The 25727-nt window shown below is 45.5% G+C and overlaps 1 protein-coding gene across 1 annotated transcript in view; it reads right to left on the minus strand.

Annotated features, from left to right (window-relative positions):
• Positions 1-24833, minus strand: part of DNAH9 (dynein axonemal heavy chain 9) — a 386382-nt gene extending 361549 nt beyond the window's left edge. Inside the window, exons 1-6 of the mRNA XM_033184520.1 lie at positions 24304-24833; positions 14813-15009; positions 12248-12406; positions 11040-11170; positions 6579-6790; positions 4396-4629 (exon numbers count right to left, since the gene is read on the minus strand). Of these exons, the coding sequence (XP_033040411.1) occupies positions 4396-4629; positions 6579-6790; positions 11040-11170; positions 12248-12406; positions 14813-15009; positions 24304-24720 (1350 nt within the window). The 5' untranslated portion in view covers positions 24721-24833. The remainder of the gene's footprint in view (positions 1-4395; positions 4630-6578; positions 6791-11039; positions 11171-12247; positions 12407-14812; positions 15010-24303) is intronic.
• Positions 24834-25727: the final 894 nt, after the last annotated feature.

The raw sequence follows: 25727 nt of genomic DNA on the forward strand, positions 1-25727 counted from the left end.
ATGAAAAAATGCTCATCATCACTGGCCATCAGAGAAATGCAAATCAAAACCACAATGAGATACCATCTCACACCAGTTAGAATGGCAATCATTAAAAAGTCAGGAAACAACAGGTGTTGGAGAGGATGTGGAGAAACAGGAACACTTTCACACTGCTGGTGGGATTGTAAACTAGTTCAACCATTATGGAAAACAGTATGGCAATTCCTCAAGGATCTAGAACTAGAAGTACCATATGATCCAGCCATCCCATTACTGGGTATATACCCAAAGGCATTATAAATCATGCTGCTATAAAGACACATGCACACGTATGTTCACTGTGGCACTATTCACAATAGCAAAGACTTGGAATCAACCCAAATGTCTATCAGCGACAGACTGGATTAAGAAAATGTGGCACATACACACCATGGAATACTATGCAGCCATAAAAAGGATGAGTTTGTGTCCTTTGTAGGGACATGGATGCAGCTGGAAATCATCATTCTCAGCAAACTATCACAAGAACAGAAAACCAAACACCGCATGTTCTCACTCATAGGTGGGAACTGAACAATGAGATCACTTGGACTTGGGAAGGGGAACATCACACACCGGGGCCTATCATGGGGCGGGGGAGGACGGAGGGATTGCATTGGGAGTTTTACCTGATGTAAATGACGAGTTGATGGGTGCTGACGAGTTGATGGGTGTTGACGAGTTGATGGGTGCAGCACACCAACATGGCACAAGTATACATATGTAACAAACCTGCACGTTATGCACATGTACCCTAGAACTTAAAGTATAATAATAAAAAAAAAAAAAAAAGAAAAAACTAAAGAAAGTATCTGCCTGAACCATAAAGAAAAAAAAAAAAAAATGCTGACCGGGCACGGTGGCTCATGCCTGTGATCCCAGCACTTTGGGAGGCTGAGGCAGGCGGATCACCTGAGGTCGGGAGTTCAAGACCAGCCTGATCAACATGGAGAAACTCCGTCTCTACTAAAAATACAAAAATTAGCCAGGCATGGAGGTGCATGCCTGTAATCCCAGCTACTCAGGAGGCTGAGGCAGGAGAATCGCTTGAACCCGGGAGGTGGAGGTTGTGGTGAGCCGAGATCGCGCCATTGCGTTCCAGACTGGGCAACAAGAGCAAAACTCCATCTCAAAAAAAAAAAAAAAAAAAAGAAAAGAAAAGAAAAGGAGCAGCTGGGCACAGGAGCCAAGCTAACCAGAGCCAAGGACAGAACGACATGCAAGAGAAGCAGCAGCAGTAAGGCAGGGAGCTTGGTGACATTCATGTCATCCTCTAATTAAATGAGGGCAACTGCTTTTTATGCACCTGTGCCCTTGATTCAGAAAACAGCAGCAGCCCGAGAAAGGACTTATCATGAGGGTAGTGACTCTCGGGAGCCTGGTGGCCATCACTACTTATATTTACTGAATATACCCTGCAGATTAGGTGCCCTGGTGTTAGAATACCTGTCTATATGCAAAGTCAAATCGTTAGCATGTGTGCACAGGGCCTGGGGGCCCTGTCCAGGCAGTCACTTCAGAGTCATGCTCTGCTACCATTCCCAGGGCCATCTGCAGGGCTGGAGCACCTGCAAACGTGGCTGCTACAAGGCAGTGATGGAAATTCGTTCTTCGTGGTCAGCCCAGGCCAGACATGGGTTGGGGCTGGAGTGTCCCTCACCTCTCACTAAACAGCAGCAAAGGAATTGGTGGTGGATGTGAGAGGAATACAGAGTGCAAGAGGAGTGAAGGGCTGTACATCAACCGTGATGGAAACGGCTGAGGGAAAAAGAGGCATTTAGGATAAAGCTAGATAATCTATTATTTATAGTCTCTGTGATCCTGATGAAGGGTTTAAGGTGCACCTTTCATAAGATCTAGCTTCTGGCTTTCTCTCTCATACATTTTCTCTATCTTTATGCCCTTCCCATATTCGTTTTCCCTGGCAAATTCCCACTCCAGTTTCACAACTGATTTCCTCTTGTGTTCCCCACTTTTTGTCAAAGTCCTGCTGGGCTTTGAGACCCCTCTTTCTTGCTCCTGGTAACACATCAATCTCACTTTTTTTTTTTTTTTTTTTGAGACTGGAGTCTTGCTCTGTTCCCAGGCTAGAGTGCAGTGGTGCAATCTTGGCTCACTGCAATCTCTGCCTCCCGGGTTCAAGCACTTCTCCTGCCTCAGCCTCCTGAGTAGCTGAGACTACAGGTGTGCATCACCATGCCGGGCTAATTTTTTTTTTTTTTTTTTGGTATTTTTAGTAGACACGGAGTTTCACCATGTTGGTCAGGCTGGTCTCGAACTCCTGACCTTGTGATCCACCTGCCTCGGCCTCCCAAAGTGCTGGGATTACAGGCATGAGCCACTGCACCCAGCCCAATCTCACTTTTATGATGGCATTCAATATATCCCACTTTCCTGATTCTGTGTCTTTCCTCCTGCATCTCCTCTTTTAGTCTGTCTTCCTTCTCCTATGGTGGCTGCAGGTCCACCAGCCTCTTACAGGAAAGCCACATTTCAGTCATCTTTGTATCTCAGTTCCTAGCTCCGTGCCTGGCACATGGTTATGCTGAACCAATTCTTTTTGAACTGATAACAGATCCAATCTTATGTTCTCCTGTCCTTGTCCTCCCATGGTTTGCTCTGTTCATCACAGCTTCTTCCCAGCGTATCTCTCTTGCCTCCAAACCTGCTCAAGAGAGCTAGGCATATGATTCTCGATCTTTCTCTGTCCCTCTGGCTCTTGTCTTTTTTTTTTCTCTTTTGAGATAGAATCTCGCCCTGTCACCCAGGCTGGAGTGCAATGGCACGATCTCGGCTCACTGCAACCTCCGCCTCCCGAGTTCAAACAATTCCCCTGCCTCAGCCTCCCGAGTAGCTGGGATTACAGGTACACGCCACCACGCCTGGCTAATTTTTGGATTTTCTGTTGAGACAGGGTTTCATCATGTTGGCCAGGCTGATCACGAACTCCTGACCTCAAGTGATCCCCCTGCCTCAGCCTCCCAAAGTGCTGGGATTACAGGGGTGAACCACCACGCCTGGCCTCTTGTCTTAATCTTAAACTCAATCCTGAATTTCTCAAATCCATTTTAGTTTAAGTCTGTATTTCATTTTATTAGGCCCATTACCCTCCCTTCCAAGTCCAATCAGCAAACACATAGCTGCAAAATGTTGAGAGACCTGTTAAACATATTAAGTTTTGAGAATTGAAACAATCCAAAGAAAAAGAATCATGTCTTCTCACCTTAGTACTTCAATTAAAACCCATATTTATTTTTAAATAATTGGAGGGAAAGACATACCTTTGAGCAAAAGTCATGTTTCTTTTGCCCAGGGACTCATTCATTTTAGACTTTGGGGAGCCGCCTTGGAGATTGGGGAGTGGAGGAGAAGTTCAAAGTAGCCAGCTTTGTGGGAATGGTCAGCCCAACCAAGATTTGCTCAATGTCAATCTTTCTAGGCAGAGTTTATTTGAAATCAAGTTCAAAATCTATGGGCAATTTGCAAACCAACTGAATTAGTTCATTGATTCCTTGGGCCTTCTTCCTAAATAAGTCTATGATCAGGATTTCCTAAACTTCTACTAGAACCACTATTATGTGATGTGATGATCTATCCCAATAACAACTATTTATTAAAACAACTTCTTCTCCTTCTCCCTCTCCTCCTTCTTCCTCTTTTTTTTTTTTTTTGAGACAGAGTCTCGTTCTGTCGCCCAGGCTGGAGTGCAATGGTGCAATCTTGGCTCACCTCTGCCTTCCGAGTTCAAGCAATTCTCTGCCTCAGGCTCCTGAGTAGCTGGGACTACAGGGGCACACCACCACACTTGGATATTTTTTTTGAGACGGAGTCTCACTCTGTCATCCAGGCTGGAGTGCAGTGGTGTGATCTGGGCTCACTGCAAGCTCTGCCTCTGGGGTTCAGGCCATTCTCCTGCCTCAGCCTCCCGAGTAGCTGGGACTACAGGCACCCGCCACCATGCCCAGCTAATTTTTTGTATTTTTAGTAGAGACAGGGTTTCACCGTGTTAGCCAGGATGGTCTCGATCTCCTGACTTCGTGATCTGCCCGCCTCGGCCTCCCCAGCACACCTTGCTACCTTGTGTGTGTGTGTGTGTGTGTGTATTTTTTGTAGAGAAGGCGTTTTGCCATGTTGGCCTGGCTGGTTTTAAACTCCTGAGCTCAAGCAATCCACCTGTCTCAGCCTCCCAAAGTGCTGGTGGGATTACAGGCGTAAGCCACTGTGCTGGCCAATTGAACCTTTATTACGGATTATTCTAGCTGATGGAGGGTTGGCTATGTGGTTGTGCTGTGCATTTTCCTATTCCACTTTTTGGACCCCTGGACTGCTTCTTTCTGTCCGGGGCTGGAAGCCTGAGGTGAGGAGCACACTCACCTCCACCACGTGCAGTCGTCCCAGGAAGCCATCCAATTGCACAAAGACCAAAGAAGACTGGAAATCCCATTCCTTGACTTCCTGGTTCTCTTTGAAGTAAGTGTGGAGATTCTCCCTTCTGTCCTGAAATTCTTGCTTGAAGAAGCTCAAAGTGTCTGAGACCACTTGCAGTTTTCTCTGACTTTCTTCTATCTCACTTCTCAGCAGGTCTTCTGGGCTGAGATAATGAGAGGCCTGGTATACAAACAGATTAGTATCAATGAGCAGGTGCAGACATCCTGTAACTTTGCAACACCAACTCTGAACTGAATCATTGCCCAAGTAATATTTTTCATGGGGATAAGAGAGGAAACATCTGACCTCGCTCTCCATTCCACATGTGGACTGAGACCTGGGTTTTGGCCAAGTAGTCTTAGTGACTGAAGCTACAGTGATGGGCTCAGGAATGGGCAAGTAGCCAGAGACAAGGAAACACAAGAAGATTTTGTTGGGCTGGCTGGGGCTGGAGCAGGTGCCCTTTCCCAGGTGTTCTTTTGTGACTTATTGGCTTTCAATAGTAAAGTAATTCGAGTGCAAGAATTATTTGGACCATAATTCTTTCTCTGTCTTGAAGAGGCTTACACCTGGAAAACTGAAAAGCTGGAGCTAAAGGGACAGCCACCTTCACCACTACAGGGTGGGTCCCTGTGTCTGGCTGACATCATCTAAGGCCACATTGCAAGTCAGGGCTGAAGCCAGGCTTACCTTAGACTTTCAAGGCACATGAGCCAATATGTATTCTTCTTTTGCTCTTACTTTTGGTTTGGGTTTTCTTATACTTTCAACGAAAAAGAGTTCTGGCTGATAAACATGGAGTAATGGAAAGGCACTAGCCTAGGAGGAGTCAAACAGCCTGGGTTGGGGTCCTGGTTTGGGTGTCTTTGGGCAAGTCAGTTAACCTCCCTGAACTGTAGCCCACATCTTTAAAGAATATAATAAATAATAAGACCTTCCCTGCCCACCTTGCAGGGTTTATCTGATGATTGATGGGAATCATGAATGTAACAGGATTTTGCAGCCTGCAATGTACCCCACAGATGTTAGTTATTCTTAGTTACTTATTAAGCTTGTTCGTTATTTTCTCAGAGACACAGCCCCTTAGAAAAAAAATAAACTGGTTTGGAGAGATCACCCAAACCTCCTTAAGCTCTCTAGTTCTTTTTTCTTTTTTTCCTTTTTTTTTTGAGATGGAGTCTTGGTCTGTCACCAAGCTGGAGTACAGTGGCATGATCTCGGCTCAATGCAACCTCCGCCTCCCAGGTTCAAGCGATTCTCCTGCTTCAGCCTCCTAAGTAGCTGGGACTACAGGTGCGTGCCACCACAGCCAGCTAATTTTTGTGTTTTTAGTAGAGATGGGGTTTCACCGTGTTGGCCAGGATGGTCTCAATCTCTTGAACTCGTGATCTGCCCGCCTCGGCCTCCCAAAATGCTGGGATTACAGGCATAAGCCAAAGCGCCCGGCTCTCTAGTTCTTTTTGAAGATACACTCCTCAAGGTTTACACTGCCCTGGTTGGTGCTACAAGGGTCCCTAAGGAGGAGGAGCATGAAGTGCATAATCTAAGAAGCTGCTTCTCAATAGCTTATGGGTACCAGGATCTTACCATGTGCAGGGCACATGTATTGTCACACTGAAGCCACAAATCACCCAGAAACCCAAAAAGAGATAAGGTGTTTTGTTTTCACCATTGTACAGAGGAGGAGAGTGAGGCACAGAACAGGAAGTGACTTGTCCTGGCACACAAGTGGTATACTGGCTGCCAAGTGGCAAAGCCAGGGATTGTTACAGCATCACCTGACGTCACCTGACATCAGAGGCTGCACGCTTTACTGCTTAGGCTTTGCTGCTGACTTCATTACCAGTCCTTCTTCATAGATCATTAAGGAGGTTGAAATTCACCACCCCTACTTATCTCCTCTTAGGCAGAGGGGAAGGGAAGACAGGACAGCTCAAGTGTTCTAATATTACTGAAAATGTCTTTGTAAATTATTGGCTTCTGAGAGTAAAATACTGTAATTCAAGTGTAAGAACTCTTTGGAACATAATTATTTCCCCGCCCAGAAAAAAGGACACTCGTCTCTCTCCTGTGACTAGATGCCAACCAACCCCCAGGGAGCAGTTGCTCGGCATCCCCGGGCAGCCCACCTGCTGGATAAGAAGGTTGCAAATCTCCTGGAGCAGCACAGTCAACCTCCCGGCGGAGCGGTAGCACTTGCAGGTGGCCCAAATCAGACAGACCACGTGGAGCAGGGGCCGCAGCCGGGGCTTCACCTCTGGAAATTCTGCATTCTCTAGCGTTTCCAGGTGATGCTGGAGCGGTATCAGGTGCACGTGGATGTCTTGTGCCTCTGCTAAAGCTGGAAGGAATTGGAGATGGTCAACCATTCCCATCTGGAGCCTAATAACCACCTGGTGGAGCCCTAGTCCCTGGGAAGTAAAAGATCTGCAAAGCAACGAGTACAATTTCTCCCTGAACTGAGAAAGCAGAGAGAAGGCTGGTTCCAGAAAACTTCCTAGCTCTTACGAGGAAATATGGAAACTGGAGAGCCCTGAACAACTAGGATAATGATCCGAAGAGTTCTCTCTTGTAACATTCCTCTAAATGGACTTCTCCCTGGCCCTCCCAGCCTCCATCTGGTGCTTGGTAGGTAGTAAATATTTGCCAATTACTTTGCTGTTATCTTTGAGATGATACAAGTTTTAGAATCACAAAGACTTTCCTTCAAATGCTGGCCTAGACACTTGGCAATGGTATGACTTTGGGCACGTTTTAACCTCCCTGAGCCTCAAAAATAGGCCGAGCTGTAATCAGTTTAAAGAGTCCTTGTGAAGGCTGAAGGCAGTTCAACAGGAATCTTTATAAACAACTAGCACAGTGCTTGGACCAATGCAGGTGTTCTGATAAATGGTGGTGGCTCTGATAAATATTCACTAATAAAGAGTCTTAATAATAATAATAATAATAAAAAGTCACAGCATAGAGACATAACATAAATGGGTTCTGCTGGTTTTCAAAGCCAAGAAAATCTCTTACCATCTCCTCTGAATACAACCAAGGAAAGAAAGGGGCATCTAACCAGTCGTCTTGTGGTGACTGACAGGGGAAACTAGGAAATCCAGCAGCACTGGATGCTAATATCTGCACAGCAACTTAGAGGGAATGCAAAAGGCCACTGGACGAACTAAACTGGAAGGGCAAGTTTATAAAGGCTAGTTCTGTCCTGGGCAGATAATCAGGTGGTATCATATGAGAGTAGGTGGTCTTAGGTGATAGTATGTGAATGAAGCTCTGCATTCGTCCTAAAGGGAACTCGAAATATACACTATTTAGCAAGCAGTTTCAATATGCTGGAAATTGTTCCACTTACTGTCTATGAGATATTTACCATCTCATAGAAAGCCCTGCAAGCCAGTTTTAGTACTTTATACTTTAGTACTTTATAAGTGAAGAAATTAAAGTCTAAATAACTTTCCTAGGGCCCTCCCATGAAACAAACAATCCCGTCCAGCTGAGGAAAAGGAAGACGACCCACAGTTTATTACATTGAACCCTCAGCTTCATGGAGGCTCACCATACACAAAAATATGTTGATGTGTATGTTTGTACTTTACAACCCCAATGAGGCTCTGGAAAGCAGTATGTGAATTGAATTTTTGCAAAGTCAAATGTCACAGTAAATTGATTAGGGCACGGATTTTCAAGTGGAGGAGCTGATGGTGAATATTAGAACCACTGTGTTGGGGTGGGGGATTTCAGAATCCAACAGTCATTCTAATGAGCGCCTGCTCTTGCTTCCATAAGTGCTGAGAGAAAAGAGGCTGAGACTGTCATGCTATAGGAGCTTTCTCTTTATGATACCCTGTTTTGAAATCTTTTTAAAAATCACAATCTCTTTTAATTATACCAATTAGCACTGCCTTGATTTTTAAGAGCACAATACTTGAGAAAAGGGTTGACCATCCTACCTAGGATGCAATACCCTTGGATGACAAGGCGTGTGAAGAGCGATAGAGAGAGCTGGGCTCATACCTTTTTTTTTTTTTTTTGAGATGGAGTCTCACTCTGTCACCCAGGCTGGAGTGCAGTGGCACAATCTCGGCTCACTGCAACCTCCACCTCCTGGGTTTAGCCTATTCTCCTGTCTCAGCCTCCCCAGTAGCTGGAATTACAGGCATGCACCACCATGCCTGGCTAATTTTTGTATTTTTAGTAGAGATGGGGTTTCACCGTGTTGGCCAGACTGGTCTCGAACTCCTGACCTCAAGTGATCTGCCTGCCTCAGCCTCCCAAAGTGCTGGGATTGCAGGCATGAGTCACTGTGCCCAGCCGGGCTCATACCTTTTTAAAGAATGTAAATATAAACAGCAAAGTGCATAGTGATCTCCAGTGGTTGGCTGTAAAGTCTTTAACAACAGACTCTTTGAGGACAAACACGTTTATTTGTAGCATATGCCAATTTCTATGGTGTAAATATTCCCAGTATTCCTACCATGTCCATTTCTAGGCTACCAATTTGACTTCGCTGAGTGCTGCTTGGGAGAATGGGGGTGCAAGGGTTAAAACAATGCATATAGCAGCCCTTCATGAGCCACAGCAAATCAGTGCACGCTGGCTTCAGCCAGCCCTTCTTTGTGTGCCTTCCTTCACACACATATCCACCTACACACATCCTTAATTGCTGCTGTGTGAATGGGACCCCTCCAAAATTCAGGTGTTGAAATTTCATGGCCAATGTGATAGTGTTAAGAGTTGGTACCTTTAAGAGGCCATTAGGCCATGAGAGCTTCTCCCTCATGAATGGGATTAAGGCCCTTATCAAAGAGGCTTCACATAAGAGTTGGGCTGGCTTGCCCTTCCACCATCTGTCAGGTGAGGACACAGAGTTCCTCTCCTCTGGAGGATGCGGCACCAAGGTGCCATCTTGGAAGTAGAGACCAGGCCCTCACTGGACACCTAACCTGCCAGCGCCTTGATCTCGAACTTCTGAGCCTCAAGAACTGTGAGTAATAAATTTCTGCTCTTTATAAGTTACCCAGGCTGTGGTATTCTGTTAGAGCAGCACAGATGGACATAGAAACTTGGCAACCAGGCTGGGCGTGGTGGCTCACGCCTGTAAACCCAACACTTTGGGAGGCTGCAGTGGGCGGATCACGAGGTCAGGAGATCAAGACCTTCCTGGCTAACACGGTGAAACCCCGTCTCTACTAAAAATACAAAAAATTAGCTGGGCCTGGTGGCAGGCGCCTGTGGTCCCAGCTTCTCGGGAGGCTGAGGCAGGAGAATGGCGTGAACCCGGGAGGCAGGGTTTGCAGTGAGCCGAGATCGCACCACTGCACTCCAGCTTGGCAACAGAGCAAGACTGTCGGGAAAAAAAAAAAAAAAGTTAAATGGTAATAGCCCTGGTTTTGGCAAATGATACCAGCTTTCCATTTATGGCAGTGATTTAAAGTTTTCATGTTGTCTAATTTAGGTAGGTTAAATTGGGAGTCAATGTAGAGAAAAATATTAAGCATTACAGTGCTACAGATTATACATATGTACAGCACATATAAAGGAGATACGTGAATGCCTAAAAATTGACTATGTGAAATGACAAAGACCTTTAAAAGCACATTTTGACCTGTGACACTGAAGAGCAAAGAGGAGATTTCATAGGAAAAAGGGAGAAGATGCACAACGCACCAAAGGAAGGGAGAGAGAGTCCTGAAAAAATTTACCTACTTCTAATCATAGACTTTGCTGGCTTGGCAATTTTGATAAGAGTAGATCTTGCCTGGTGCTCAAATGGCCAGAAAAATTGCAGTCCCACCTGACAGTAGGAACAGAAAATGCAGAATGGAACCAGAAATGGAATAGAGATTTCTCAAGCAGCCAAAGGGGGAGGGACCTGAATTCCAGAGGTGAGAGATAACAACATGCATTCGTACAGTGCAAAGCAGCAGCTGTAGGTAGGTCTGTTGGAAGAACTTTCTTCTAGTAGTTTCTAGACCCTGAAGACAGTGCCCAGAGAGACCTTTCACCAGACCCAGGAGTTCCCAGTGTGCCAGGCAGGTGAAAGCTCTTCGTTAATGAGGGGTTCCAGCCAATAATCCCAGGTCCTGGAAGGCATGGTCAGGCTGTCTTGCAAGGGTAGTCCTTGATTAGGACAGATGGACTTACATGACCACACTGGAGTTGGTCACACAGGCTCCATAATGGCCACCCCAGAACTGTATGTCCTGTGGTCCCAGTGTTTGAAAGACACAAAGGGGCAGCTCTGGGAACACTGCTGTGTTCAGTCAATAAGTTCTTCCACCTGTATAATCTCACATGGACCTCAAAAATTGGGTAGAAGCGTATGCTCCATAACCATCACATGTACTAAAGCTCAGAGGAGCTAGGTGAATTTGCCCAAGGCCCTACAGCAGTGGAACTGCAAACAGCATAGCTCTGTTTAGCTGCTCTCCTGTATCTAGATGTGGTGTTCTTGTCACCATGCTAGTTTGTGTCGGGTTGGAAGTTTATAAGGACTTGAAGTTGCTGAATTCAGACAGAGAGAGGTGAATGCATCATTCAACAGTAAAGTTGAGTCAAACACATTTGTGAAAACACTTGCTGGTCCTCACCTGCAACAACATCTCTGTACATGGCTTTGAAAGCTGGAAAGTAGCTACTCTGAAGCTTGTCCAGGAGCTTGGCCATGCCCCTCACCTTTATTGTTCTCAGTTGATTGTAAATGTATTTCAGATCTTCATACCTGCAATATCATGAAGAAGGGTGAATCCAGGTAAGCATCAGGAAATGCCAGTCACACTGTAATGACCCATCGTCACATAGAAACAGAGGAGCCCTGCCTCAGGGTGCTTCCACAGAGGCTGTGCTCCAGCCCAAATAGCCTGGACATCTGTTCCCAGCACAGTGAGGGCAAAAGCCTGAGCTGGGAACACAGGTTAAAAGGGGCAGATCCAGGAAACACTGCTGTGACCATCTGGTGGCTCAAAAAGCTTGGCAGCTGGAGGTCATTAGCTCTGGCAGTAAGGTTGAGTCAGGGTGAGAGAGGCGTTATTGGAGCAAGGGTGCTAAGAGAAGGGCCTTGCAGTAGGTCAGCAGAATGATCAGAAGCCAGGCAAGAGCATGGAGCATCTCAGCAGGGTGGTACAGACAAAAGGCTGGAGCCCTACAGGCATGTCTGGTCATGTGACACTGATAATCTCCATTCCATGTGAGGACAGACACATCTGCCTCTAACATCTGTCTCCTTTTGAGTAAAGGATTTATCAGCACAGTAATAGGAGTGAAGACATAGGGAGGAGGAGGTGGAATAAGCAAGAGCAGGAGCAATAACGAAGGCTTTCTGGACAAACATCCTGGATGATGAACTTTCCAGCCCTACGAGTGATGAAACGGGGCACAGGAAAGGCTATTCTGCAGCCAACTCCCCCAAACCCCTCCATCTTCAGAATTTTACAAAAGGTGTGTGCATGTGGCCTCAACTGTTCAAGGAGAAGGGAGCAGACAACTTAGAAGAAAAATGTTAAAGAGAGTTGATTAATTTTACATGTAGTCCAAAGAGCCTTTGAAAAAATGTGAGAAGACATACTGATGTTAGCCCCGGAAAGGGAAAATGACTATTGAATCTGGGGGAAAGCGTGTATCTCCCAGTCTATCAAAAAACTCTGTTGACCCAATGACACAGAGCTCTCTCCCTCAGTGATGATGTGAAATACCTATAGGGAAGAACAGGCTCAATGGTGGCTTAACCCAGGAAAGCTCTAGCTTTAGTCTCTGTAAGACATCTTCACCCCAGAGTTCCAGCATGTGCCTTCCTGCCTACCTGCTCTTCCAGAATTCCAACTCCACCTTAGGGGTGGGATTCTCCCCGTGTAAGAGTGGCTGGGAAGACTCTCTCTTGAGTACCACCTGGACTTGGTAGCTCCATTTGATCACTGCAGACTCAATGGCATAGATGACTGACTTATCTATAGAATCCAAGCTGTGAAAGACAAAACAACAACAACAACAACAAAAATCCTGAAACGTGAAAATAACCCTGGGTGTACCCCAAAACAGAATCCCAAATGTAAAAAAAAAAAAGTGAGAAATTTCATCTAGCCCATGCATTCTTAACTTTTATGGATAATAGTCTCTGTTGACTAGTCAATGCAAATTATAGACCCTCTCTCCAGGAAAAAAAAAAAAAGCTTATGTGTGTGTGTATATACATTTTTTTTTTCTTTCTTTCTTTTTTTTTTTTTTTTTTTTTTTGAGACGGAGTCTCGCTGTGTCGCCCAGGCTGGAGTGCAGTGGCGCGATCTCGGCTCACTGCAAGCTCCGCCTCCCGGGTTCACGCCATTCTCCCGCCTCAGCCTCCGAGTAGCTGGGACTACAGGCGCCCGCCACCGCACCCGGCTAGTTTTTTGTATTTTTAGTAGAGACGGGGTTTCACCGTGTTAGCCAGGATGGTCTCGATCTTCTGACCTCGTGATCCGCCCGTCTCGGCCTCCCAAAGTGCTGGGATTACAGGCTTGAGCCACTGCGCCCGGCCATGTATATACATTTTTTCACACAGATTCAGGGCTCATCAGTATTCTGAAGACCAGCTTAAGAACTTTGAATGCCAGTACGTTGTCCTGTGAATGCGGGAATACCTTGGACAGAAAACATTCAGATGACCACCCAATGCTTGCTTGAATCCTACCAGTGACAGCAAGCTCTCAACTTCACAAAGCAGCACATTTCTCAGTAGGTTGGCTCTATCAAAGAGAGTTTGTCTCTATACTGAACCATATGTACCTCCCTGTGATTTCCTCATCTTGGTCTTAGCTCTGACCTCTGCAGCAAGAGGAAATAGGTTATTTCCTCCTTCACAAGGCTGACAATCAGCCACCTGAATACCACCATCATGATTTCACTCGGTCCTCATTTTTCCAGAGAAGAATAGAATTCCCAAACTTTCCCCCCATACAACTTCTAAAGAAAGTAACTTAGCTATATTTGGAAGTGGTTAAATTTTTTAAAATACATTTTGGTCATTATTTTCATAGTCTTAACTGAAAATGATACGTGCAAAGAACCAAGGACACAATGACAAAGAGGACATACAGTTCACATTTTTATGTCAGAAACCCACTTTCACTTAATTAAATTAAATTTATATTAGTTGAGAAGTGATATGGCACAAGTGATTGTGGAAGATATTAAAGGAAAAAGACACCCACTTCCCCTAAAATGATCCAGCCTTTTGGGAAATTATCAAACTTGAACAAACAGAGATCAATTCAGCAATGATTATAAACACACACTGAATGTTAGTAAGTTAAAATATAAAGGGACTAGAAAAGGGGTAGTTGGAATGTATTTATTTTGAAGATTGGATGTCTTTATTAAACCACAATAAGTTTTCCAGTTAACCGGGAAATTACTTCCGATAGAAAAAACTCATTATAAAGTACATTGTTGTATTTTATAATGCATTGCATGCATTACTGTTGCATGCATTACTTATTCTTCGGATCCAATAATGGATCCTGAATACACAATGTTGACAGTAATACATTGGGAAACTCCTGACAGTGTGGCAGACCGAGCTCATGTAGGAAGGCTATCTGTTGCCACAAGTACATAGAGATGCTGAATAAAATATAACAAAATATACTATTAATATTTATATACGCAGCCTGACTTGGGAATAGAATTCCCAAGGGATAGAAACGACGAGAACTCGAAAGTCAGCATGGTAAACAGAAGCTGATGGTGGATTTAACTTCTAAAAGGAGACGAAGCTGGGGTTTTAATGCCCACTCAGGGGCAGGAGGCATGAATACCCAACAAAGCCAGGTCCCAACAAAGCCAGATTTGTTACTACTTGAAAAAAGACAAAAAAGAATTCCTCAGGACGTGTAAAAAGTCTTCAGCTGCTGGGGGAGGAGAGTCTGGAACTGTAACAAGAGCCAGCAGCGTTAGTTCTGTGACATTATGTACTGAGTAAACGCTGGGAAGAGTAAATGCTGGAAAGTTTCAGCTTTGCTGAAAGATTCTGTGTGTGCCTGCCTCCCAGACTGGACCTGGGTCTTTGCCAATGATGAGACACTATCCTGATAAGCCAAATGCCGAAAGTTAGCGTGGCTGCGCTCAGCCCTGAAATGATTCTGAACGGAAAAAAAGGCCATGTTGCTGTAATAGCCTTGGAAGACTTCATGCAGTGGCTGGGCCAGGGAGTAACCAGGGTAAACACACAGTCCACAGTCTGAGGGTGTCGGCAAACAGAGCAGACAGTAGGCTTGTGTGCAGAACGAGGAGATGTGCAGAGTCAGGAACAGACAAGTTGTAAGGGAAACATTCTGATAACCAGCATCTCCCATATCTCAGAGGCCCATATGGCCAGGCTGGCGGTACTTACACTGTCTCACTTTTGGAATCCACAAACTCCATTTTTTCTGAGCCTGCTGGAAGAGGCAGCAAAGTTTTTCCCTTCACTTGCTCAAGTATAACCGAGAGGTCACATTGGAGGCTGTGGGCGTGCCGCCTGACATCCTCACATACCATGTGGGGCCAGTTTAGGTGATTCTTCTCATTGGCCAGGACGGGTAGAACAACCTGGAACAGAGGTGCACAGGAAAGAAAGGCAGGCGTTCCACTTCTGAGAACTTAAAGAAAGCCTCATCTGGAAAAGGCTTATAAAGCAACATACAACCTTTTGCAGGTCACTGTGCTGGAAGGCCTAATAGTAGGGTCGAACATTATATATGATCTTGACATCTGATAAATTGGAGAGGCCCTTGAATAGGCTGCTTACAAATTTTCCTTCCATTCTGCTCCTGGGGATCAAGTCCTCTAGCCAAAAAACTCTTTATCGGCTAGGTGCAGTGGCTAATGCCTGTAATCCTAGCACTTTGGGAGGCTGAGGCGGGTAGATCACCTGAGGTTGGGAGTTCAAGACCAGCCTAGCCAACATGATGAAAACCCATTTCTACTAAAAGTACAAAAATTAGCCAGGCATGGTAGTGGGCACCTGTAATCACAGCTACTCAGGAGGTTGAGGCAGGAGAATCGCTTCAACCCAGGAGGAGGTGGTTGCAGTGAGTTGAGATCACACTACTGCACTCCAGCCTGGGCGACAGAGTGAGACTCCATCTCAGAAAAAAATTAAAAAGAAAAAACAAAAAACTCTTTATCAAGAGGACCAGGCACAGTTCCCGCTTATCCCTGAGAAGCAGACTTCAGTTCCCTGCCAGCTGGTGGAAAGATTTAAACCAGCCAATTGCATCCCTCAATGAGATCCAGGGACCACTACACCCTCTTGATCCTATTAACACAAAGTGTGCCTTCCACTGCCCCTTGTCGTTCAGCCTGTTCCCAAGAGCAATCCTGGTGTGGCTCTGCATGGCTCAGGGTCCTCCTCTGAGCTGTGAATATATTGACTGATAAACTGCTGTCAATGGTGTCTGTCCTATGTCGAGTGTTGTATGGTTAGCTACCTCCAGTACTCTCAGGCAGGAATCCCTCCCTCATCAATGGGGTGAATAGGAGGTGATTAAAATAGTCACAAAGGCCAGAGGCAAAAAAGTAGGACACATGCAGATAAACACGACCTTCTGTCTGCAGGTGGTAGGAGGGGCACCTTGAAAAGGCAAGCAAAGTTGACGATCTTGAATCCATCTTCAGGGTGAACGTTAGGTGATTCTGGCCACCCAACACAGTTCCTTTTTTCAGTATTCATCCCCAGATCCATAGGAACCAAATGGAACCAAATCTGAGCCACTGAGAGTCAGGCCAAAGTGTCTTATGTGACTTTCCAAGGAAAAGATAGTGTGGAGCTTTTCTGCTAGTGTGGAGCTTTTCTTGGTCACCTTCCCAACCAATAGAGCCTTAGAATAAAGTTAATATGGAGAAGAGAGTGCTTACAGATGGAGAAAGACTAAGTCTCGGTAACTTTGAGCTCCTAAATCAAGCTGCTCTTGAACTTTCCAAGCTAGTTTAAATTAAGTTTCTATTACCAGTAACTTAGAATGTTGTCAGTACACTGAGGCGGGCGGATCACGAGGTCAGGATATCAAGACCATCCTGGCCAACAAAGTGAAACTTTGTCTCCACTAAAATACAAAAAATTAGTCGGGTGTGGTGGCACGCGCCTGTAGTCCCAGCTACTCAGGAGGCTAAGGCAGGGGAATAACTTGAACCTGGGAGGCGGAGGTGGCAGCGAGCCGAGATCGCACCATTGCACTCCAGCCTGGAGACAGAGCAAGACTCTGTCTCAAAAAAAAAAAAAAAAAAAAAAGAATTTGTCAGTACAACTCACCAGGAATCTTTGACTGTCAAAATCTCACAACTGATGGAAGGAGAATACCAGAAAGACAAACAGATGCTCATATAATGTGTTGAGAAAGCTACCAATATATAAATAATCAAAAGGAAATATGAACTCATATGACTCATGATCAATAAGCCCCAGTGGCTGTGAAATAGAATATCTGGACCCAGCATGTTAGATTCTAGAGGATGGTCTTTGCCTGGTCTGTCTGGAAACATTCACTGAACTGGGAACTTACAACAATCAGTAAAGGGAGCTCAAAAAGGAAGGAAAGTTTACAAATTAAGCTTCATCACATTCGTGTTAAGAAAGAACCATTTGGACCCAGGGCAGAAGTCCTAACTGGGAAAGAGGATGCACTGGAATTTTCCTAGGATCTGAAAGGCAGGGACTCTATCTTATCTAATTTTTATATAGTCACAGTTCTCTCTAGGATCTGGCATATAGAAAGCACTCAAGATGTTTATCAAATAACTGAATGTATACTATCTGAAGAAAAAGGAATAGTTGTGGGTGGGATTTTTAAGGGCTTTGAGTGACAGAAAAATAATGAATGTGAACTCTCTATGAAGTGAAAAGCAACTCATGGCCAGGTGTGGTGGCTCACGCCTGTATCCCAGCACTTTGAGAGGCTGAGGAAGGCAGATTGTTTGCACCCAGGAGTCGGAAACCAGCCTGGGCAACATAGCAAGACCTCATCTCTACAAAAAAATAGAAAAATTGCCTGGTTGTAGTGGTGCATGTCTGTAGTCTCAGTTACTAAGGAGGCTGAGGTGAGAGGATTGCTTGAGGCCAGGGAGGTTGAGGCTGCAGTGAGCTGAAATCACACCACTGTACTCCAGCCTGGGCAACAGAGTGAGACCCTGTCTCAAAACAACAACAACAACAACAACAAACCAAAAAAACTACTCATTCATTTATTCAATGAGTATTTACTGAGCATCTACTATGTGCTGGTACTTTTCTAGGTGCTAGGAGGATACACTCGTGAACAAAACAGTCAAACATTTCTGACCTCATGAAGCTTATATTCTAAGGGAGACACAGTCAAGAAACAGTAAGTTCTGTGAATAAAGATAAAGCATGTGAAGGGAATCAGGAGTGTGGGGTGGAGGGGCTGCAATTATAAATGTTGAGGTTGGCCTCACTGAGAAGATCTGAACAAAGGCTTGGAAGGATAGGGGTACTGCTTTGCCTATCCTTGGGGGAAGTATATTGCAGGGAGAAGGAACAGCCAGTGCAAAGTCCCCGAGATGGAAGCATGCTTGGTGTGATCAAGGAGCAATGTGGAAGCAAGGGAAATGGGGACAGAGTGATCCCAAAGACGAATGGGGTGAGTAAAGGGAGTCAATTCACATGCAGCCTTGCCTGTGAGATTTTGATTTTTACTCTCAGAGAAATGGACATCATTGAAAGTTTTGAGCAAAGGAGTGCCATTGGCTGAGATTGCTTTGAGTAGGATCAACCAAGCTGCTGTGATAATAGGCTATGGAAAAAGAGGCCACCTAGCAAGTTGGTGCTATAATACAGAAGATAGTGGTGTGGCACTGGGGTTAGTGGTAGAGATGGTAAGATATGGCCGGATTCCATACAAATTTTGAAGGTAAAGCCAGTAGGATGTCTTAACAAATTGCTTTAGGAGTCATGAGAGGAAAAAAAAGGATGTGGATGACTCTAAGATTTGTGGCTTGAACAATGGGGAGAATGGAGTTGCTGTCAACTGACGTGGGGAGGAGTAAAGGTGGAGTAAGATCTTGAGAGAAGATCAGGAGCTTGTGTTTGCACAGGTTAAAATGTAGTATCTCGACTGGACTTTAAGATAGAGATGTTGAGTAGGCAGCTGGATATGCTAGTTGAGAGTTCAGAGGAGAAGAGAGGGCTGGAGATAACAAATTTGGGAGGTATAAGATACAAATGGCTTATGGAACTTTGAAATTGAATGACAGCCCCCGAGAAAATGGGTGTATATAGACAGAAGAGAAGACGTCCAGGGAATGAGCTGTAGGGCCTTCTCGTGTTAAGAAGCTGGGAAGAGGACGGGCGCAGTTGCTCATGCCTATAATCCCAACACTTTGTGAGGCCAAGATGGGTGGATCATGAGGTCAGGAGTTTGAGACCAGCCTGGTCAACAAAGTGAAACCCTGTCTCTACTAAAAATACAAAAATTAGTTGGGCATGGTAGCAGGTGTCTGTAATCCTACCTACTCAGAAGGCTGAGGCAGGAGAATCGCTTGAACCCAGGAGGCAGCGAGCAGAGATCACGCCACTGCACTCCAGTCTGGGTGACAATGTGAGACTCCATCTCAAAAAAAGAAAAAAAGAAGAAGTGGGGAAAAAGAGGAGGCACCATCACTGGTGATAGCCATGGTGATAGGAGGAAACCAGAAGACTAGTGTCCTGGAGCCCAAAGGAGAAAGTGCTTCCAGGAAGAAAGGATGATCGTGAGCTATGAGAAATGCGGCTCTCAGGTCGAGCCGAATGAGGACTGATTCAGGGTCATTCAATTTCGTCAGGTGGAGATCATCAGAAACATTGTCACGTGATTTTATTCCTCTTTTGTGAAGTGTGAAAACCAAAGTCTGATGAGTGAGGATGAGATAAAACAGGAAAATAATGAGACACCAAGAGGAGACACACATTCCAGGAATTTTGCTATGAAGGGGGTCATAAACATGGGGTGACAGCTGGTGGGATGAAAGGAGGATTTTGCTTGATGAGAATAATCTAGCAGGAGAAAAAAATAGGAATGCAGGAGAGAAGAGGACATTGCTAGAACGATCTCCTCAGGAATGTGTGGGATTCAGAGCACAGGCAGCATTTTCAGCCTTCAGGTTGGCATCAGAGGGCAGCACAAACAGTTCACCTCTAGCAATGGACAGGATGGCAGAAGATACAAGGAAAGATGCTGCAGTCAACATAGACATACGAGTTCGTGGACATGTTATTCTCATTTCCGTTTCTTAAAAAAACAAGAAAGAAGCAAGAGCATCTCAGAGTGAGGTTGAGAGGAGGTTTTGGACATTTGAGAGAAGAAAGATTTTTCTTTTCAAATTGTTCCTCGGGTTGGGAAATAGCGATCTAAAAGAGCAAGAAAATATAGTTGGAATAGAAACAAAAAAATAGAATGTCTGCTGGGAAACATAAAAGGCCTACTTAAGGGTTCGAGGTCATGCATTTAAAGAGGAGCCCATTGGTTTTTTTCTCTGGTCTGTTTTAATTTAATGGGTGCAGGTATAAAGTATGTAGAGCTGGGTTTTACCAGGATTGTGGTTGTACCAATTGAGTATGACACAGTGAGGTAGAGGCCAGTACATCAGGAGCTGATGCAAGGGTATGAAGATCATGAAGGAGCATGGTACTCAAATTGGGTAAGAGAAGAGGCCGTGGGCATGGGCCAGGGCCAATGGGAAGAAGCCAAGGCCAAGAGATTGGAGCTCCCAGCAGGATCAAAGGACTGTTGTAGTCAGGGTATGAGAGGGAGTGAGCTGGAAAGATGGGAGCAACGGTCAGAGAAGGAAGTGCACAAAATTGGATAATGAGGTTGGTGGTTGTTGGGAATGCAAGGTCTGGAAATGGCCATGGGAGGTGCTGCTTATGATCAGGAGGAGGGCAAGATCACTGGAGGACAAAGATAGAGAGAACCCAGAGGTCAAGTTATTGGATCACTCATATGTCTTTGGCAATAACCACATATTAGAAGTAATGCTGGGGAGAATCACAGTGAGTTGAGAGGCAAAATCATACACATGCGATGGTAGCACCATCTGTACAGGATGCAGCAGTGTGAGTGGGTGATGTCCTTTGATGACAGAAGATTAAAACTGGAGGCTTTTTGATGTGGATCTAGAGCGGCAAGGAGGAACAAGGAGGCCACCTGCTCCAGCTCCATGCTCAGAAGGAGAAAGGCTGTGGGGGAAATGCAGCTGAGTCCTCCAGGAGGAGCCAGGATGGGTTACAGCAAAGTGACAAGGATCCATCAGATGGGTGAGGAGGATTTTAAATGGGATGAAGAGTGATAAGAATTCTCATCCTTTATGGAACACCTGCCATGTGACACTCTATTCCAGGTGTTCTAATATACGATGTCTAAATTTCATAGCAACCTTGCAAGACAGTTTTGGACCTGGCAGAGTGAGCCCATCTGCTCACATCACACTGCTGAATTTAACCAGAATTTGACTTAGGTCTGTGAGATTCCAAATCTTATGCTCACACCCCAAAATGCAAAAAGTAAAAAAAAAAAAAAAAAAAATCCAACTTTCAGAGCTAGGAAAAATAAGTTGGCAGTAGTGAATGATGTGGTTGGAGGAGGAAGTAAGGAAGTAGGAGAACAAGTTACTAAATTCTGTTAATTCTTCCCTTCAAACATTTGTTAGGTACATTTTCCTTTTTTACCTTGTACTAGTAGAATGGAATAAAAATAATATGAAGATTATAGCTTTCTCTCAGCCAAACACCCTCAATCCTACCCCCCCACACACAAGGCAGGAAGACGTCTCTCAGTCAGGTAGGATGCTGCCTGGGGAGGTGGAAGGAAAAGGGGAGCAGGTAATCAGAGACTACTAAGCTGATTACAAGGTGCTGAGAGAGAGGAGAGGGGGTGGACAGGAGGGCCGGGCCGGAAGGAGAGGGCTTAGCAGATGGAAGGCCAGCAAGCCTTGAAAGAGACACTGGATCAGCTTCAGGGTATGGAATAAAAGTAGATGGATGGACAGAAAGTGGAATAAAGTTACTGGTACGAGCTTTGAGAAATGCAAGGAAAGGACTTGAGGTATTTTTAAAATAAATTATTTAGGTTTTAAAGTAGGTAATACATTTACATGGTGCAAAATTTTAAAAGTACAAAAGTGTTCACAGTGGGGAGTAAATCTTCCACCTACCCCTGTACTTCAATTACTGTTTCTCCTTCTTGTGGATTACTGTTAAAAAGAAGGTCCTCTCTTCCTCCTTCCCTCCCTTTCCTCCTTCCTTTCTCTCTTCTTCCCCTTCTTTCTTTTTTAAACATAAATAGTAGCATAAAATCCATGTAATTCTGCATTTCTTTAAAAAAATTATCTTCAATTGCAGCATTATTCACAAAAACCAAGAGACAGAAACAACCTAAGTGTCTATGATGGATACATTTTTTAGAAATGTGGTATATACATACAATAGAATATTGTTAAAAAAGAAAGAAGTCCCGCATATGATAGGTGGTGACAATATGGATGAACCTTGAGGACATTATGCTAAGTGACATAAGCTAGTCATAAGGAACAAATACTGCATGATTCCACTGATATGATGACTCAGGTTCATAGGAACAGAAAGTAGAATGGTGCTTGCCACGAGCTCAGGGGAGCGGTGTGTGGGCTGTTGGGTGTGTGTGGAGTTTCAGTGATGCTGGACGGGGCAGTTCTGAGGATCTGTTGCACAACAATGCATATGTGGTTGACAATATTGTACTCTAACTTGGAAATTGTTGGGTGAATTTTATGTCATGTGCTTTTCTGCCACAAGGAAAAAATTACCCTAAGGAATACTCCAGTTGGACATGGTAGCACACACCTGTAATCCCAGCACTTTGGGAGGCCAAGGCAGGAGGATCACTTGAGTCTAGGAGTTTGAAACCTGCCTGGTCAACATAGCAAGACCCTGCCTCAAAAAAAGGAATATTACATATCAGTCATTCTTTTTAATAGTTGCAAAGTATTTCACTGTATAGATGGCCCATAATTCAGTCACCCAGTCCCATGTTGATGAACATTGTCTCCAATTTCTTTCAATGTACCAATGAAAACTCTTAGACATCTGAGAATTTTCATTATTTCAAAATTATGTTTGCTTGCTGGACTACTTTGCTTAGCCATGACACGGGCCTTCTGTCTCCCACATACACTAGGTTAAATCCTGTCTCTGAACCTTTGTTCAGTCTGCTCTCAGTATCTTGAAAGTTAGTTACCTTGCTCTCTACTTATCCGAATTCTTCTAATTGTTCAGGAGACAATTCAACACTTAATGTTAAGCATGGGCTGTCTTTCTCCTCTGAAGCCAAAAGTACTTTCCATCATCAACATTCATTAGAGAAGTTGATCTAAGTTCAGGCTTCAGCGCTTGCATTGCATTTCAGTGCAATGTACTTCAGTGCATTGCATTTCAGACAATGCACAGTGGCAAGACAGCTCTGTTTGTTAAAATATTGAAATACCTCCATATCTATTCACAGATCTAGCTTCCCTGGGCCCTCTGTGTCCTCCTCTACCTATCCAACCCCTTCTCTGGAATTTTCACCTCCCCACAGCCTCCTGATACACCATCTAAAGGGCTTACACCTGACACAGCAGGGAGACTCCAGGACTTGGATCCAGCAGTGGGGCCAACTTTTAGGTAAGCTTTACCCTCACCCCAGTCTTAAAAGTTTGAAAAATTTTGAATATATGATTTATTACATATGTTTCAGCTCCTTGGAGTAAGCATTTCATGGGTGAGAATAGTTCTTTGATATTCCCTATAGCACCTATCACCTGAAACATCATACAGCCAGTATTCCGCCCATTCTTATTTCACACCCTGCAGGGTCCAGGGCAACAAGTCTCCAGAAGCACACAGGCCTGACTTGCAGGGCAATTTACTCCCATTCCAGAAAGGTCTAAGGGTCCCAGAAATCTCTCTGGAGCACTTTCCTGAAAGCTTCTACATTCTCTAAGCTTCTGCTGTGGTGCCACTAAAGCACTCATGACCCACATCTCCACCTGCCTCCCTGAGCTCCAGGCAGACTCCTCCAAAGGCCTGCTGGGCATTTCCAAATGGGCGCCCAACTTCTTATGCTGGCACAGGGCTGACCTTTGCTAAACGGTTGGTAATGAATGAATGAGATGAAAATCAAAAGCAAATCACTACCCCCCCGCCACCCCATTTAACTGCTCTCCAGAAGTAGGCACTGTTTATAGCCACTCACTTCCTTCCACCCCACTGATCCATCAGAAATGCCTCCTTGTTCACCACTTCCCATCTTCCTCAGACCTTTCCAATTTACAGGACGGATTAAGAGATGCTGATTTTGAAAGTAGCCCCCGCCGCCCCATTTAACTGCTCTCCAGAAGTAGGCACTGTTTATAGCCATTCACCTCCTTCCGCCCCACTGATCCATCAGAAATGCCTCCTTGTGTTCACCACTTCCCATCTTCCTCAGACCTTTCCAATTTACAGGACGGATTAAGAGATGCTGATTTTGAAAGTAGTCAGGACCTAGGCACTCTCCAGATTATGGTCTTCCCCTGACTTTGGCTAGAACCCAGACCCGGACTGACCCAAGCCTTAGCCCCTTCCCATTCTCATTCTAGCCTGGCCTCCACCCAGATCCCTCCCTCCAGAACCCCCAACTTCGCCCCTAGCCCCATCCCATTTTCTTCCTGACTTCAGGAACTTGCCTCCTGGTTGTGCTCCCTCCATAGCCTCGCCCCTCTGCCTATCACTCCGCCCCTTGAACCTCCCCTGCAGCTTCGCCCCTCCCCCTCTGGCCCCGCCTCCGTCTCTTAAGGCTCCTCCTCCCCTCCCCCACACTTAGCTTTAGCCGCGCCGGGACGCTAACCCAGCCTCACCTCAGAGAACAGCGCGGCCAGGTGCTCCAGAGGTGCCGCGGGCAGGTCCCCGCAGACCACTGCCCCGCGGAAGCTGTTGGGCCCTGGAGGCTCGGGTCCGGTGCGCAAGAAAAAAAGGCCCTTAGCGCCAGCCGGGCCCGACTCGGGTCTCACCTCCAGCCCGGGTCGTACCGCCAGGCCCCCGGGCCCGGGCCGCACCACCAGCAGCGGCCACGGCCCCTCGGCAGCATTGCGGTCCAGGAAGGCCTGGAGCAGCTGCTCCGCCTCGGCAGTCCCCGCACAACGCTCCCAGGCGCCCGCAGCCGGCCGCAGGCTTAGGGCCACGTAGGTCCCCAGGAGTCGCAGTCGTCGGTCGGCGCCGGGTTCCCTGTCCGCGTTCTCCTCAGCGAGCGCGGCCAGCTCCTCCGCGCCCAGCATCGCGCGCGGCCTCCGGCTGCATCGGTTTCCCTAGCGACGGGGACGCGGCCAGGACTCCCTCCTCTGCTCCCTTCCTATTGGGCACTGGCCCCTGGTTCCGCCCCTTCCAGGCTAATAAGGTAGGAGGGGTACAGCGGGAAGGGGCGGGGTCGCGTCGCTGTTGCTAGGACACCAGCCGAGACTCGTACTTAATGTGTGCCTGGTGTATTGGGAGCGCTGAAGTGTGACCGTGGAGCGCAATCACTTACTGATGGGCTGCGTGGAAAGGAGATCAAGCATATGAATGCTGTTAAGGATCGTTTTGGCCAAGGTGGAATTAGAGTCTTTAGAGGTCTCCAGACACTGAAAATAGTGTGGTCCTCTCACCTCTATCCTAAATGGGCAATCCAAACTTAAACACAATGCCAAATCATAAAACAGATTTAAGGACACTCAGTGAGTGTTTTATTTCTTTTCCATGATGGCAAATTAAACGCTTCAGAACAGTGCTGCCCAATAGAACTTTCTGCGATGATGGAAATGTTTTCCACCTGTTCTAGCCACACATGGCCTATAAAGGAGGTTCGTCCCACTGAGGAACTGAATTTTTAATTTTACTTTCACTTAAATAGTCACATGTAACTGTAGTTATATTGAACCGCTCAGCTTCAAAATTTTAATATCAATTTTTTAAAAGATTTTTCCCATGCAATCCCAGTTTTTAATTTTCTCTCCAAAAAGAGACCTTATCTGCATTTTAGAAGGTGATTGGTGGGAGGCATTGATATGGGATTATTGACAACGACTGACATTTTAAAATATTGCATAATTATGACAAAAATATTCCCAACATATATTAGTTATCTATCACTGTATAACAAATTACCTCCAAACTTATCAGCTTAAAATAGCAATAAACATGTTTTTTTAAGGCATGTGCTTAATCTGCCAAAAGTGTAACCAAACTGTGAGAGGCTTGTTTTTGTTTCTGTTGTTTTTGAGACAGGGTCTTACTCTATTGCCCAGGC

Source organism: Trachypithecus francoisi, unplaced genomic scaffold (genome assembly GCF_009764315.1).
Source record: "Trachypithecus francoisi isolate TF-2019V2 unplaced genomic scaffold, Tfra_2.0 Lachesis_group20, whole genome shotgun sequence".
Lineage (NCBI taxonomy): Eukaryota > Metazoa > Chordata > Mammalia > Primates > Cercopithecidae > Trachypithecus > Trachypithecus francoisi.